Here is a 16411-nt window from a genome sequence, read left to right as displayed (position 1 = left end):
TTTCAAACCTCCATTGTAGAGATGTGAAACCGCAGGCTAATCCGCAGGTCTTTTTTACCTGCAGACTTTTCCAAATCCGCAGCACCAAAAATTATGTGTGCACATGGCCTAATTATTGGGGCTGGACCTAGATCTCTGCACAGTCTTGCCTGAAATCACTTTATTATATTGCTTACCCTCAGCAAGACCTGCCGATTCTCCCTGTAGGGTTTCTGTCCTGTGTGACTGTCCGGAATCCTCCGCACTCAGTGCTGCACTGCTGCTGATGCTGAGCTGAGTCGGCTGACTTTAAATAAAGGCCCCGTCACACACAGCGATCTCACCAGCGAGATGGCTGTGTGTGACAGCGATCAGCGAGCGGCCCCCCTGCCGGTATCGCTGATCGCTCTGGGGAACCTCTGGACATTTCTTTCGTCGCTGATCTCCCGCTGGCCAGCACGCATCGCTGCGTGTGACAGGCGGGAGACCAGCGATCAGCGATAAAATAATAAAAAAATAAATAAAAAACATTACTATTCTCACCTTCCGGCGTCCCGCGCAGCATTCCCGCCTCTCTCCATGCTCCCGGTCCCAGTGATCCTTTGTAAGAATGACCGCGAGACGGCGCGATCCCGTGAGAACAGACATCATCATGGTAATTCTCGCAAAGGATTACTGGGACTGGACCGTGGAGAGGCGGGATGCTGCGCGGGACGTCGGAAGGTGAGAATAACAATATTTTTTATTTTAATTCTATTGTTGACAAGAATCAGCGCTGAACACAGCGATGCCGGGCGCTCGGCGTCGCTGTGCTGATCACTGGTGAAGCTGCCTGTCTGACAGCTCACCAGCGATCACATAGCGACTCACCAGCGATCCTGACATGTTGATATCGCTGGTAAGTCGCTATGTGTGACGGGGCCTTAATACTATACTATACTATACATGAGACCAACTTGCTGAGTCACTTGAGTTTAACCCCTCTACAGTCACATGCCATATTCTGTATGCCATGCATGTCTGAAGCTAGGAGGAGTGTATCACTGTAAATATTTCTACTCACTCCAGCACAGACAGCACACATTTCCCTCTCTGGCTCCTGACAGCTCCGCCTCCTCCCAGTTGAGTCACTGCCACTGCCTGGCGCCAGAAAAAGAAAAAAAAAAAGAACCGGCTCGTTCACAGTGCAGAGCCGGCTCATTTCGTTCCCAGCGGGGAGCCGGCTCTTTGAATCGGATCCTTCATGAGCGACACATGCTCCCGTGACGTCACGTGAGTCGCTGTCATTCTAGAGGTGGCGCAGACTTTGCCTTATAAATAGCGATTATTGCTTTTCTTTCCTCATTTCCACGAATAGTCGTGCGAATGAGGCCTCGGGGCAGGAGATATAATAGATACAGCAGGAGCTTCAGCAGAACTAGAGTAGCCATACATACAGTGATAGTCAGGAGCTGCACTCATTCAGCGTTACCTTATACACTGTGCTAGATATAAGACATATTTATAGGTAGAGTATATATACATTATTGTAGATTGTGCTGCATAACACTGTAGACGATCATTTATTTATACTTCTGCTCCTGTGACGTCATACTGCAGCAGCAAACATGGCAAATGGTGAGTGACGGGGATGGGGACTGGGTGATGTCATCAGGGGTAAGGTTTTACCATCCGATTGCATTTATATCTTTATAACTACATCTGCGCCCTGTTCTCAGGTCCGGGAAAAACTTTCTACCAAGTTAAAGTTGTGCTGGAAAAGATTTGAAAATTTTTTCTTTTTCTTTGTTAGAAAATTATTATGTCCGGGGCGAAAAAAAAAAAAAATCGATGTTTATTTTTGTGACTTATTTGCGTAACAGTCAGTATATATATATAGTGTTATGAGACTGTCTGTGACGTCCATTCTCCAGTCCAGGGAGTTCATTAAAGTACTTTCTTTTGTATTTTTAGATTTTGTACAGCTTTATATACCATTCAGTGTGGTATATGCATAGTTTGAATGGTTTTGAACTACAAGAAGTCTCAGCATTCCTAGGAATTTGTACAGTAGATTGCCAGCACGTGATCTGCAGACAGGTGGTGGGATCTTTTATCGTGGTGTTCATGTCCCATTACTCTAAAGCTGCCGGCAGGTTGGGTCCTGGCAGCGCCACTTTAGGGCTGGGGAATCTGAGCCCCTATTTTCTGCCTTGCTGTGCAGTCTGTGATTGTCTCAGGCTGGGATCTTCCGCTCTCCTGAGTTCCTGGAATGTTTGCAGGAGGCCGAGCAGCTGGGGCGCTTTTTCCCCACGAGCTGTGTCCTGAACACTGATCCATCTTGCAGGTCTATATTGTGGGGGTCCTGAGACCTCGAAATCTGGAAAAATATTGTAAACAATTTTAGAGCAGAAATTCATCCAGAATGTAATCGTTGTAAGGAGATCACTGGCGAGTATAGTTTATTTTGACATTTTCACTCCCTATTAAGTAAAGGGGTCTCAGGGCATCTGATATTGATAACCTAATTTTAGGACAAGTTATTAACAGGGGCATAACGACCATAGTTGCAAAGGTCACAACCGGCCCGTGTGGGTGGGGGCTCGCTGAAGCCAGTATTGTCTTCAATCATCATGGGGAACATACATACCAGGATGGGGGATATACATCCCAGGATGGAGGATATATATACCAGGATGGAGGATATATATACCAGGGTGGGGGATATACATACCAGGATGGGGGATATACATCCCAGGATGGAGGATATATATACCAGGATGGGGGATATACATCCCAGGATGGAGGATATATATACCAGGATGGGGGATATACATCCCAGGATGGAGGATATATATACCAGGGTGGAGGATATATACACCAGGATGGGGGATATACATCCCAGGATGGAGGATATATATACCAGGGTGGGGGATATATATACCAGGGTGGGGGATATACATACCAGGGTGGAGGATATACATCCCAGGATGGAGGATATATATACCAGGGTGGGGGATATACATACCAGGATGGAGGATATACATACCAGGGTGGGGGATATACATACCAGGATGGAGGATATACATACCAGGATGGAGGATATATATACCAGGATGGAGGATATATATACCAGGGTGGGGGATATATATACCAGGGTGGGTGATATACATACCAGGGTGGGGGATATACATACCAGGATGGAGGATATATATACCAGGGTGGAGGATATACATACCAGGATGGAGGATATATATACCAGGATGGAGGATATATATACCAGGATGGGGGATATACATACCAGGGTGGAGGATATATACACCAGGATGGGGGATATACATACCAGGATGGAGGATATATATACCAGGGTGGGGGATATATATACCAGGATGGAGGATATATATACCAGGGTGGGGGATATATATACCAGGGTGGGTGATATACATACCAGGGTGGGGGATATACATACCAGGATGGAGGATATATATACCAGGGTGGAGGATATACATACCAGGATGGAGGATATATATACCAGGATGGAGGATATATATACCAGGATGGGGGATATACATACCAGGGTGGAGGATATATACACCAGGATGGGGGATATACATACCAGGATGGAGGCTATACATACCAGGGTGGAGGATATACATACCAGGATGGAGGATATACATACCAGGGTGGAGGATATATATACCAGGGTGGGGGATATACATACCAGGGTGGAGGATATATACACCAGGATGGGGGATATACATACCAGGATGGAGGCTATACATACCAGAGTGGAGGATATATATACCAGGGTGGGGGATATACATACCAGAATGGGGGATATATATACCAGGGTGGGGGATATATATACCAGGGTGGGGGATATACATACCAGGATGGAGGATATATATACCAGGGTGGAGGATATATACACCAGGATGGGGGATATACATACCAGGATCGGGGATATACATACCAGGGTGGAGGATATATATACCAGGGTGGGGGATATATATACCAGGGTGGGGGATATACATACCAGGATGGGGGACATATATACCAGGATGGGGGATATATATACCAGGATAGGGGATATGTATACCAGAGTGGGGGATATATATACCAGGGTGGGGGATATACATGCCAGGATGGGGGACAAATATGCCAAGATGGGGGGGATATATACCAGGATGGGGGATATATATATACCAGGATGAGGGATATGCATACTAGGACGGGAGATATATATACCAGAATGAGGGATATATACTGTATATCAATATGGGGGATATACAGATCAGGATGGGGGATATACATACCAGAATGGGGGATATATATAGCAGGATGTTGACCATACATACCAGGATGGAGGATATATATATATATATATATATATATATATATATATATATATACACACAAGAATGGGGCCAGGAAGGGGTACATATATACCAGAACGGTGGACATATATAAAAGGATGGGGTGCATATATATATATGCAGGGAAAAGGGACATATATACCAGGATAGCGAACATAAACATATACCAGGATGGGAGGGTGCCCTGGTCCAAATCTTGCACCAGGGTCCATCAGACTCTAGTTACGCCACTAGTAAAAAATATCAGATCAGTGAGGGTCCAACACTAGATACCCTTTTGACTAGAGGCTGTGGTGCAGTTTCCAGCATTAGCCACCCCACATTGAATGAAGCTGTGCAGCGCCGCTCTGTTCAGCATTCGCATTTAGCAGCCCATGGCGGTAATAACAGCAAATCATGGTGGTTCCAGATGTTGGACCCCCACAAATCCCATATTGATGGACTATTTTATTATCATAAGCCGGGAGAAACCCTTTAATTCCCATCGGTCCCCGTACACGTAAGATGAAAACATTTCCAAAGTTTGGGTAATGGGGCATTGGGCTCTAGTCATTTAGGTAGATTTTAAGAGGAAATCTGTCCCTTTAACATTTTAACATTTCTTTTTTCTTTTTTCCTTGCAGAGGTGAGACAAACAATGACTCAGTTTTGGGAAGAGCATTCCAGGGATGCCACAGTAGAAGAGATGATGCTCGATTCAAGTGCTGCACTCTTATCGAAAGAGGAGAAGCCGGAGATCATCTCGCTGCTGCCGTGCTTAGATGGATTGAATGTTCTGGAGCTTGGGGCTGGGATAGGGTAAGAGGAGCAATCTGTTCTTTGGTGTAAGACGAGTCATTCTCTGCCTTTGTACGATCTGCCCGATCATTAGATTTCTAGTGTATAGAATAAAAATGGTTGGACTACTGTCGATGTCCTCTGCTGAATATTGCCATTGCAGGATCAGATTGCAGGAGTGAACACAAACCCTTAAAGGGGATTTCCTGTTTACAAAGTTTTCTTTTTTACCTCTACATTGGATGGTCGATAATTTTTAGATTAGTGTGAATCCCATTTCTTGTTCCCCCATTGATTGTCAGAAACATTGACTTACATCTATGTTTTTTTCCTGGGATCACAACCATGGGAGGATGAATTGATTGGACTGACCGGTCTCACGTGCTCCCTTATGGCCAGTTTAATGCATCCTCTTATTTTTCTCATGTGTGAAAAATGTTCCAATTTTATTCAGTGTTTCGGATGCATTTTTTGGTCAGGGTGTTAATTTTTACAGTCCTTGTTGCATCTGTTTTTTACGAATGAAAAATCTCATCTTCTCCTATCCATTAAACAGTAAAATAAAACAGCGCATGGATGACATGTTTGCTATAATTTTTTTCTATAGAGCCATTGACTTGCCTTGGGTCTAAAAATTATCACCTATCCAGTGCAGAAGTAAGATTTTTTGGAGACTGAACTACCCCTGTAGAGGGTATTTTTTAGTCATTTTTGGCAGTGTTTTTTTTTCTATATCACAATATGTATTAAAAAAAGATAATAACTATACATCTTCCAAATTTCACATTGGCCACTAGGGCTTTTTTTTAGACTCTATAACGTCCTGTTGTTTCAGGAAATTCAGATGTACATTAGCAGCAATGAACAGACTCTGACCTTATTGAAACGCCTCATGAGCATGTGCAAAGGTCATTGTGAAGGGAAGGACAGTTGTGAAATCGCCTATCGTTGTGATTGATGGATCCTGTGTTATCTGCCGTCCATAGACTTGTTACCTGTCATTTTATTCCTGTCTCTGATGATAAGGAGCCTTCTGAAAACTCTTCCTGAAAGAACAGGAAGTAGGAGTCTAAAAAAAAGTCCCAGTGGTCAATATGAAAATTGGAAGATTGCTGATTTTGTTTATTAATAAAGTTCATGATATGAATGAAAGAAAAAACATTGGCAATTTTTTTAAAAATAATAATTAGGTTATTTTGTGAAGATACATTCTTCTTAAGGGACGTGTAGTCTGCTGAGATTTAGAATGTTCTCTTACTAAACTTTTTATTCACCCCCAAACATTTTCGCCAGTCGTTATACAGGACACTTGGCCAAGTTGGCGAGCAGTGTCACCGCGGTGGACTTCATGCAGAACTTTATCGACAAGAATCGTGAAGACAACGTTCACCGTGGGAACATTACCTTTCTACAAGCCGATGTCACTCTGCTGGACTTTCCAGACGGCACGTGAGTTGTGACGTCAGATCAATATGGCACCTTGATAGACGTCCAAGGAACGTGCAGATTTTCATGCCACCTTTCTTCTCCTCAGTTTCGACTTCATCTTCTCCAACTGGCTCTTCATGTACTTGACGGATGAAGAGTTAGTGGTCTTGACTGAGAAGATGTTGGGATGGCTCAGACCGGGTGGCTATCTCTTCTTTAGAGAGTCCTGCTTTTTTCAGTCAGGTGAGTGCATAGAGCATTAGAGTCGGGGCGAGGACCCGGCCCATCGGCTGCTTCAGTAATCTGTGGCCGCCGGATGGGAGCTCTGAGAACTGCCTCCTTCTTGACTCCATCAGTGACTCTTCCTTTGATTAGCCGGCCTGGGATGATGTCATCATTGCGGTATGAAGCACATGTGACATCGCGCAAGGCCAGCTAATCAAAACAAGAACCGTGGATGCCGTAAGTAAAGAAGCCGTTCTCAGGGCTCCCTTCCCTCTCCAACAGCGTATAGCTTAGTTATGTAATAAAAAAGGTTACAAAATAACCTAATAAAAAAGTGCTAAAGTGTCATGATTATTGTGCAAAAAAATTGATGCAACTTTCTAATCCAAATCAATGTGTGGGTTTATTTTCAGAAAAAAAGCTTATACTCTTGTATTATTTACAGCACAGCTTTTTGAATAAATGCCCGTTCGGTCCATATATCCAAATGACCTTACCCTTATACACAAAGATTTGGACTGGTGCATTAACAATGGTTTTACTATTGAAACTAGTGGGTCTATTCTAGATGCTCACAAAAATAATACTAGATAGCATCTATGCAGGCCCAGCCTAGAAATGCAATGAGGGGACAACTGCACATTCAAGTGCTATACTCCTGTGAGGGAGGACCAGGGCCATAGTCATGGCCGAGGACACCGGTGTATTTGTGCCCTGGCCTCCCATCACATGAAAATAGTGTCCATTACTCTGCATACCTGTGGCTTCACTTTCTGCACCGTCAGGGTCTTCTCTGCGTTGCTGAAGGCTCCCTATAGACGTTTCCGCATGAATAGAGACACAGTCCACTTCAACTTTCGAATGAACAACTTTACTGGTTTCTTTACGCAGCACATTCATATTCTTCACAGCATTAACAACAGGTTCCACATTGCACATTTCTTCCTCTTTCCCTGCACCTCTCTCTCAGTCACACAGCACGTACCCGGGTCGGACCGTCTAATACGGTTCCTCAGCGTCCTCCCTGTTCAGCTCTGCTACGGTTAGACATTCCCTAGTCTGTTTCGCCCCAGACATGAGAGCATCATCCTCCAAAGTCAGTTGCCACAGAGAGTGACCTGCCCTTCTGTACTGTCTCCTAACACAGCGTCCTCCCGGTCCAAATTCACTGCATCTTGGGGTTCCCTCAGCCATTTCGCCCCAGATCTGAGGGCATCAGCCCATGCAATAAGTTGCCACATTTTGGAGCCACCTGTGTCCCCATCCTGTCACTGTTTCTGTCTTAAGCTTCTGTTCCAAGACTGCTGTGGTCCGCTGCTGATCTGGCCTGGTGCTGCGGATGGCTGGGCTTCTCCCTTAACAAACGTTGCCTGGTCACTTCTATCATTCCGGGCTCTATAGCCCGTGCAGGCGGTTTGGGCACCCTGGCCCGACTGACTACTTTGAGGAAGTTCCTCCTCTCTTAGCTGCAGCTGACCCCTCCTATGTTTAACTGTTTTCTGATTTCAATATACTATATTATATCTACTATACTGCCCCATCTAGTGGCCATAAATGGGTACCACACTTTCCCTAATAACATGTACGCAAAGTAGGAGTTATATACATCACATTATGTACATAGCAGCAGTATTACAACACTAAGGAAGAGAGTGAGGCATTACATGGTCCCGGGACACCCCTTACACTTCTCACTTCACCAGAAACCACCAAACACGGGTATCCAGAGTGGGGAGTAGTGTGGTAAAGGTAAATCCCCCCCTCCTACACCCCTATACCTTTTGGTGTGTCCGTGATGTGATCGTGGGTCTCCATTGGGTTTTGTCATGACAGCCGGGGGGTCTGCTGATGACCTCTGTGCCCGTCATTACTGGGATAGCTGCGTTTTTGTCGCTGTTTTTGTGCAGAAATTAATGGATAAAATTCTTTGATTTTAGGGGACTGTGAACGGACATTTAACCCTACGGTGTACCGTACACCTGCTCAGTATAATCACCTCCTCACATCTGTCACTTCGAAGTCTGGAGACAACGGTTTTGAGATTGTGATGTCCAAGTCTGTGGAGACCTATATAAAGGTGAGACGGCAGTGTCTACTTATGTTTCTTCCTACTGTGGTGGTCACACATTCAATAATACCCGAACATACTGATGACAAAAAAAAAACAAGCTGTGTCCATGAGATTTCTGAAATCTTATAATCTTTGCTGGCACTGTAAGACGCAGCTGAAAATTTGCATTAAAAAACACATAAAAAACACCTAGTGTGAACGTAGCCTAAATGTGTAAAATTGCAAAAGTGCTTGTAAAATCAACAACTTTGCAATTTACCTGTCATTAAAAATCCTCTTGGTTTTCAAGAAAAGAGAACATTTTAATGTTATTATGTACAGCTTTCTGCTTACGTTACCAGCCACCTCTGAAGTGGTGGCTGGTCTCCTAGGCAAGGAGCGCAATTTCAATAGAGCTTGTAAGTGCTGCTCTGATCATGGCCACATTGCTTGGTCCAATGCTGCAGATTTACCTCTGTTAGCAGCATGGATTAAGGCACAGTTTGGATCATCTGTGCAACCACACAAACTGTCAGTCAATCATGAATGCATTGTTGCCTGGCAAGCAGGAGACAAGGGAGTAGTGTGCTTTTGATGGAGAATTTGGGACAAACCTTTTAAAGGAGGTCTGTCACCAGACTTCACAATACAGACTGCATAATATACTAAAAAAGATCCCTTAGGGTACATGCACACGCTGCGGATTGTAGTGCGGATTTAGCCGCGCGGTTTTTGTAAAATCCGCAGGTAAATCCGCAGGTCAGAAGACCTGCGGTTTTACCTGTGGATTATCCTGCGGTTTTGCCCTGCGGTTTTTCATCTCCTCAATGGAGGAGATGGCAAACCGCAGCGGAGTCCGCAGAAAGAATTGACATGTCAATTCTTTCTGCGGTTTCAAAACCGCGGAAAAATTTGCACCGTCTGCACTGCAGTTTTTTATTCCCATAGGGAATAATGGTACTGTACACCGCAGCAAAAACTGCTGCGGACCCACAGCGGCCAAAACCGCTGCGGAACCGCAGCAGAATCCGCAGCGTGTGCACACGCCCTTAGACCTGATGAGGCTGGTGTACCTACTTTGAATTTCCACATCACATTGGTTGTATAATTTTGGTCTTAGAATGGGCATTTTGTGAGATTAGGTAGAATTCTGATTTTAGTTTTTGTCATGTAAAGTTTCAAAAATGACTATAAAGAAATTCTAACCTGTATTTTCAAAGTTAGGACACCAGCTTCATCAGGTGTAAGAGGTCTATTTAATAGTGTGTTGCAATTTGGTGATAGAAGTCCTTTAAAAGGGAATCTGTCACCTATTTTTTTTGCCTATAAGCTGCCCGCACCGCCATCAGGGGCTTATCTACAGCATTACAGAAAGAGAAGAAAAAGGAGTTGTATTATACTCACCCAGGGGAGGTCCGGCGCCTCCCATCTTGTAGTGATGACGTCCTCTTCTTTCCTGCCTGTCGCAGCTCCGGCGCAGGCGTACTGCTCTGCCCTGTTGAGGGCAGAGCAGGATACTGCAGTGTGCAGGTGCCAGAAGAGGTCCAGCGCCTGCGCACTGCATTACTCTGCTCTGCCCTCAACAGGGCAGAGTAGTGCGCCTGCGCCGGAGCTGCGACAGGCAGGAAAGAAGAGGACGTCATCGCTACAAGATGGGAGGCGCCGGACCTGACCGCGACTCCCTCCGGACCTGAACCGGACCTGGACCGCCCCTGGGTGAGTATTAATATAACTCCTTTTTCTTCTCTTTCAGGTTACATCGGGGGCTTATCTACAGTACAGAATGCTGTAGATAAGCCTCTGATGGCGGTGCCGGCAGTTTATAGGCAAAAAAATAGGTGACAGATTCCCTTTAATCAGCTAATATATACAATCACAAACTATCTCCTATAAAGCATGCATTGCTACAGACTTTGGGACCCCTTTTCCCCGGATGGGCAGGCGGTCCATTGATTGTACTCCAGCAATCTTTTATGCTGTGGTTAGGTCGATTAATGTATTTAGTAGGAGAACCCCTTTAGAGGGAAACGGATAGCTGCAAAAAAATAATAACATTGCTAACTGGACACGAGAGGCAGATTTTAAATCAATACTTCTTGTGGATGTTATTTGCCGATTTCATCATTTACATTAAATAAAATTTGTAGCACATCTGCCCTAAAAACACATCTAAAATGTTGATGTTGCTGCGGATTCGCCGTGAAATTTGAGGTCAGATCCACAATAAACTGTTTCTGTCCCGCGTAAATCTATTCCACTTTTCCATGTGTTTTTTATTTTAATTTCCTATACTCTTATCTTGTATCACTGCCATCATACGACTTCTCCTCTTCTATGTTGTGTATTATCTATGCTCTACAGATAAAGAAGAACCAGAACCAAGTTTGCTGGATGCTTCAGAAAGTCCCACGAGCCGCCGATGGGCACCAGGGTTATACGACGTTTCAGCAGTTCCTTGATAACCAGCAGTATTCTCGGAAAGGAATACTCCGATACGAGAAGATATTCGGGGACGGCTTTGTGAGCACTGGAGGACTGGAGACCACCAAGGTAAGGACAGTGCAGAAGAAGAATATTAGGGGCTTGGGTGATACTGTCCCTAAGATGCAGGAAATCATCTCTTTTCTTCACTTGCAGGAGTTTATTGCCATGCTTAATCTGGTCCCTGGGCAGCGGGTCATTGATGTAGGCTGTGGCATCGGCGGAGGAGACTTCTATATGGCCAAGGTAGGGCCACATCGTTACACTCATTCATGAGTCCTTACACATACATGTCATCATCATTCCTTGGCAGAATTTTCCCATCTGGTAGTTACCCTTTGTGTTGTCTTCTTATCTTCATTATTTTGTGTCTCTCATCGGCCTCCCCTTCCTTTCATTGTTTCTTGATTTTAATTATTTTTATGTTTTATTGCATAGTTTTGTACCTCAATAAAACATTTTATTGTTTATATACATTTATTTGATTTCTTATAATTATGGAGTAACACTTCTATACATAGCCAAAGTTTTGGATACTTTTAAGGTTTTTTTTTTTACTCTCGACAGACATATGGAGTTGACGTCCTCGGGATGGACCTGTCATTTAACATGGTGGAGATTGCCATGGAGAGAGCTATCATGGAGAAGACTCCAAAGGTGAGTTATGGGACTGATCCCGTTGGATAGGTGGAAAAATTTCAGCGCTGGTAGATGCGACCTGATATCTGTAATCTGATTATTATTATTATTAAGATAGATAAACGCCTCTTCTCATTCCCTCCCACAGGTGCAGTTTGAAATGGGAGATGCCACAAGAAGGGTCTTCCCCGAAGCGTCATTTGATGTGGTGTACAGCCGGGACACCATCCTCCACATTAATGACAAGGGAGCACTTTTCAGGAAATTCTTTGTAAGAGCCAATAAAAACTTGAGTAACTTTGAAATTTGGAGTACAGATGCTGGCAGTGATGTTTCAGCTCGTGTCTCCTCCTCAAAACGATCTCCTGCAACAACACAAGTGCTGAGCTGACTCATCACTGCCATCATCTGTACTCCAAATGATATCATTGCACATAAAGGCAAATAGACTTGGGAAAAGTTGGGAATTGGAAGCCACTTACATGCATTTTTTTTTTTACAGGAATGACGAAAAATACCCTAATAAAGTGATTTGCAAATTTTCATAACTTTCCACTATGGACAAAAGTATAAAAATAAATGAAAAATGAAAAGTTTAGGTACTCGATAAGAATTGTAATTTTTACTTTTCCATTATTGTGATGTTTTGTTTTTTTTCCTATAGACTTGGCTGAAACCCGGAGGGAAGCTCTTAATCACAGATTACTGCTGCGGTGAACGGCCTTGGTCTCCAGTGTTTGAGGAGTATGTGAAGCAGAGAGGATATATTCTGTATACACCCAAGGAGTATGGCCAGGTAAGTCAAATGGTTCTGGGTACGTCTCTTACAGAATATGGTAGTTATAATATTAATATTTTAAAGTTAAAAAACTTTTTCCCATCTGGACAATAGGCATCAGTGGGGAAAGCAGCAGGCGGCCACTACAGGTGGGATGTGGTATAACATGGCGCCTGTTCAATATTATGAATAGGGATCGGCAAATCTGCCGAGATTCCAATTTGCCAGATTGAATAATTACCAAATTCGAGCAATGTGAATATAATGTTCTTTATTATTCTTTGGGATCTTTATAGACCCCAGAACCTTATTAAACAAAGAGTTTAAAGTAAATAAATAAAAAATGAATACTCACTGCATCTCTCATCTGTCCTGTCACCGTCTGCCATCCGGTCATCAGCGACGTCTGGCCTCTTCTTTCCGATGCCCCCTTACTCCAAATAGGCGTCTGACGTCACAACGCACGTTATCACAACTTGTGTCGCCCAACACCTAGTCAAGCACCTTGGGCAATGCATAAATTATGACGTGACATCAAATGCCTATTTGGAACCGGAGGAGGAATTCGCACTGGAGAACGACAGAAAGAAGAGACCGGACATCAGCCTATTGCAAGATTGATGGTTATTATTATTTATTTTATCTTTTTCCCAGTACTCTACAGTTCAGCAAAATGACGGTCAGTTGGCTGCCATTTTTCTGAAAATGCTCAGAGCGAGTTGCAAAAAATTTAAATTCAAGAGAACCTTAAATTTTTTTTTTAAATTCAAGGTAAATTCAATCTAATTTCAACAGATTCACTCATCTCTATTTGTGATTGTGATACATGTTGTGTTTTTTTTTTTGTTGCTTTTTTTTTTTTTACGTAAATAAAATTGCTTCAGTATTCTGCTGCATTTAGCCAGGTAACTTTCCCCCATGAAATCATATCCGATTTCAGCTGAGCTAAACCTCATCGATTCCAACCGTCACGGTTTACCGCTATAGAGAGGAGCCAGAAGACCACATTGTCTGATTTCTCCTGCTCCTGCACTGATTATAAGCAGTTCACCTTCAGATTAAACGGTGCAGGTTTCTTTTAGCAGTGCAAATGTTAATCTGCTCAGTTGAGAGCATAGAGTATATTTGTATGATTGGTAATTTCCTTTATCCCTGTTTGTATTACCTTGTTAGTCTAGTTGGTGTATTACGGTACACTACTACTCCCCTCTTCCATGAGTGGGGGAAGGGTACAGACTGATGGCGGTTTCAGGAGCTAAGGCGAGGTACATGGCCACGGCATCTTCACCATCAGAAGTAATCCAGGGAACGGGGTGAGCTAGGGCGCCCCTAGCGTTAGAGACAGGGAGGGAGCCCCTGGTCCTGGCACACCCAACAATAGAGTCGTGATACTAACTTTTCTAGTGAGGCGCAAATGGGGCATTAAATAAATAATTAATGGGTCAAAATTTTTGACAAATTTCAGCAAAACGCTCTAACATGAGTAGCACTCACAATAGTGAATGTGCCCCGTAGTGGAGTCTCCTTGTAACCCTTTGTATCCCTCCGCAGTTCTTGGAGAAAGTCGGTTTTGTCAAAGTCCAGGCTTTGGATCGGACAGAACAGTTTGTAGATGTTCTGAACAAGGAACTGGCGCGTACACAGGAGATAAAGCAGGAGTTCCTGGAGGTAACGGAGCTATATCTATGAGGCCGATGTGAGCTGTAGGGATGTACGATCACTTACGCTGTCTCTCTCTCTCTCCTCCATATAGAGTTTTTCCGAAGAGGATTACAACTACATTATTGAAGGTTGGAAGGAAAAGCTTCATCGTTGCAGTCTGGGCGATCAGCGCTGGGGCCTGTTCCTGGCGGAGAAACCACTGGATCTCATATCATAACTGCTGCCCTTCTATCAGCCCCAAACTTTAATTATTCTAAAGAGTTCCTTTTAAAAAAATAAATAAATCGGAAATCTGACTTTTTGCTACGGCACAAAACTTGCGGGTAGACCACTTTGCAGCGACAACTTATGTTTTTGAAATCCCCCCCCCAGAGACTTTGCAGAAATATTTTTTTAATGCATATAGTGGGTTGTTACTTCCCACTTCCCACAGTCACTGTTACTTTCCACAGTCAAGGTTTGTAAAATGTTAAAAAGTATTGTTCTATGGTATATTTTATTATAAAAGACAGAATTGCAATCTAAAGTCTTTAAGAGCTAGAGACAGAAATGTCATCAGTGCTTCTGTTCTTCTGATACCAATAAAGTTACTTTGTTACAAGTTCTGAGTGTTACTTACTACACGGTATTATTATTTTAATTCCCCATTGTAATTTACCTGCCTGATTGTAGTTAACAAAATAGACATCGATCATCAGATTTCACACCACAAACTGCATAAATTATTAAATATCTCATTTAGACGCCATGAGACTGGTGTACTTACTATAATCATCTACATTAGAATGGTCATATAATCCTGATGTTGAAATGAGAAGTTTAGGAATCCGGATAAAGAAAATTCAGGAGTCTAAGTGTATTCAGTCTCTGCCTATCCAGCCTTAAAGACAGCTGCAGCTTGTACTGAGCAGTGTGAGATAGCAGAAAGGAGGATGCACACTGAGAATTTTTCACCCAGGCTAGATGGGCAGAGATTCATCAACAGCAAGTAGGAGGGACACTGAGGAGCTGTCAGACAGGATAGGTGGGCAGAGATTCAACAGCAGCAGGGAGGAGGGACCCTGAGGAGCTGTCAGACAGGCTAGGTGGGCAGAGATTCAACAGCAGCAGGGAGGAGGGATACTGAGGAGCTGTTATGCTAGGAGGGCAGAGATCCTGCAGCAGCAAGGAGGAGGGTCATTGAGGAGCTGTCAGTTAAGCTAGGTGGGCAGAGACTCAGATGCAGGGAGGAGGTACACTGAGGAGTTATGAAATGGGCTAGGTAGGCAGAGATTAAGCAGCAGGAAGGAGGGACACTGAAAAGCTGTCAGGTTAGGTTGGTAGAAATTCAGCAGCAGCAGGGTACAAGGACACTGAGGAGCTGTCAGTCAGGCTAGGTGGGCAGAGATTAATCGTCAGCACGTAGGAGGGACACTGAGGAGCTATGAATTGGGCTAGATAGGCAGAGACTAAGCAGCAGGGAGGAGCGACACTGAATAGCTGTTAAGTTGGGTTGGAAGAAATTCAGCAGCTGCAGGGTACAAGGATACTGAGGAGCTGTCAGTCAGGCTGAACAGAGAGTCAGCAGAAGGAAAGTGGAACACTGAGGAGCTGTCAGGCTAAGTGGATGGAGACTCAGCAGCAGAGAGGAGGGACACTGAAGAGCTGTTAGGTTGGGTTGGAAGAAATTCAGCAGCTGCAGGGTACAAGGATACTGAGGAGCTGTCAGTCAGACAGGCTGAACAGAGAGTCAGCAGAAGGAAAGTGGGACACTGAGGAGCTGTCAGGCTAAGTGGATGGAGACTCAGCAGCAGAGAGGAGGGACACTGAAGAGCTGCTAGGTTGGGTTGGAAGAAATTCAGCTGCAGGGTACAAGGATACTGAGGAGCTGTCAGGCTGAACAGAGAGTCAGCAGAAGGAAAGTGGGACACTGAGGAGCTGTCAGGCTAAGTGGATGGAGACTCAGCAGCAGAGAGGAGGGACACTGAAGAGCTGCTAGGTTGGGTTGGAAGAAATTCAGCTGCAGGGTACAAGGATACTGAGTAGCTGTCAGGCTGA

The 16411-nt window shown here is 44.1% G+C and overlaps 1 protein-coding gene across 3 annotated transcripts; it reads left to right on the top strand.

Moving 5' to 3' along the window:
• Positions 1-1161: 1161 nt before the first annotated feature.
• Positions 1162-14975, top strand: LOC141076033 (uncharacterized). Of its 3 annotated transcripts, none has more exons than XM_073563290.1 (12): positions 1162-1251; positions 4958-5132; positions 6405-6560; positions 6646-6782; positions 8702-8841; positions 11176-11364; positions 11452-11541; positions 11863-11952; positions 12083-12205; positions 12599-12730; positions 14264-14380; positions 14466-14975. In XM_073563290.1, exons 2-12 carry the CDS (start codon positions 4972-4974, stop codon positions 14589-14591), a joined length of 1461 nt encoding a protein of 486 aa, XP_073419391.1. In that variant the 5' UTR covers positions 1162-1251; positions 4958-4971; the 3' UTR covers positions 14592-14975. The 3 variants fall into 3 exon arrangements, with proteins under 3 accessions (XP_073419391.1, XP_073419392.1, XP_073419390.1); XM_073563291.1 differs by lacking the exon at positions 1162-1251 and adding an exon at positions 1254-1273; XM_073563289.1 differs by lacking the exon at positions 1162-1251 and adding an exon at positions 1281-1596.
• The last annotated feature ends 1436 nt before the right edge of the window (positions 14976-16411 follow it).

Source organism: Dendrobates tinctorius, unplaced genomic scaffold (genome assembly GCF_039654945.1).
Source record: "Dendrobates tinctorius isolate UK_male_01 unplaced genomic scaffold, ASM3965494v1 ptg000384l, whole genome shotgun sequence".
NCBI classification, from domain to species: domain Eukaryota; kingdom Metazoa; phylum Chordata; class Amphibia; order Anura; family Dendrobatidae; genus Dendrobates; species Dendrobates tinctorius.
The sequence above is the reverse complement of the archived record's forward strand: the minus strand, read 5'-3'. Positions and strand labels throughout refer to the sequence as shown.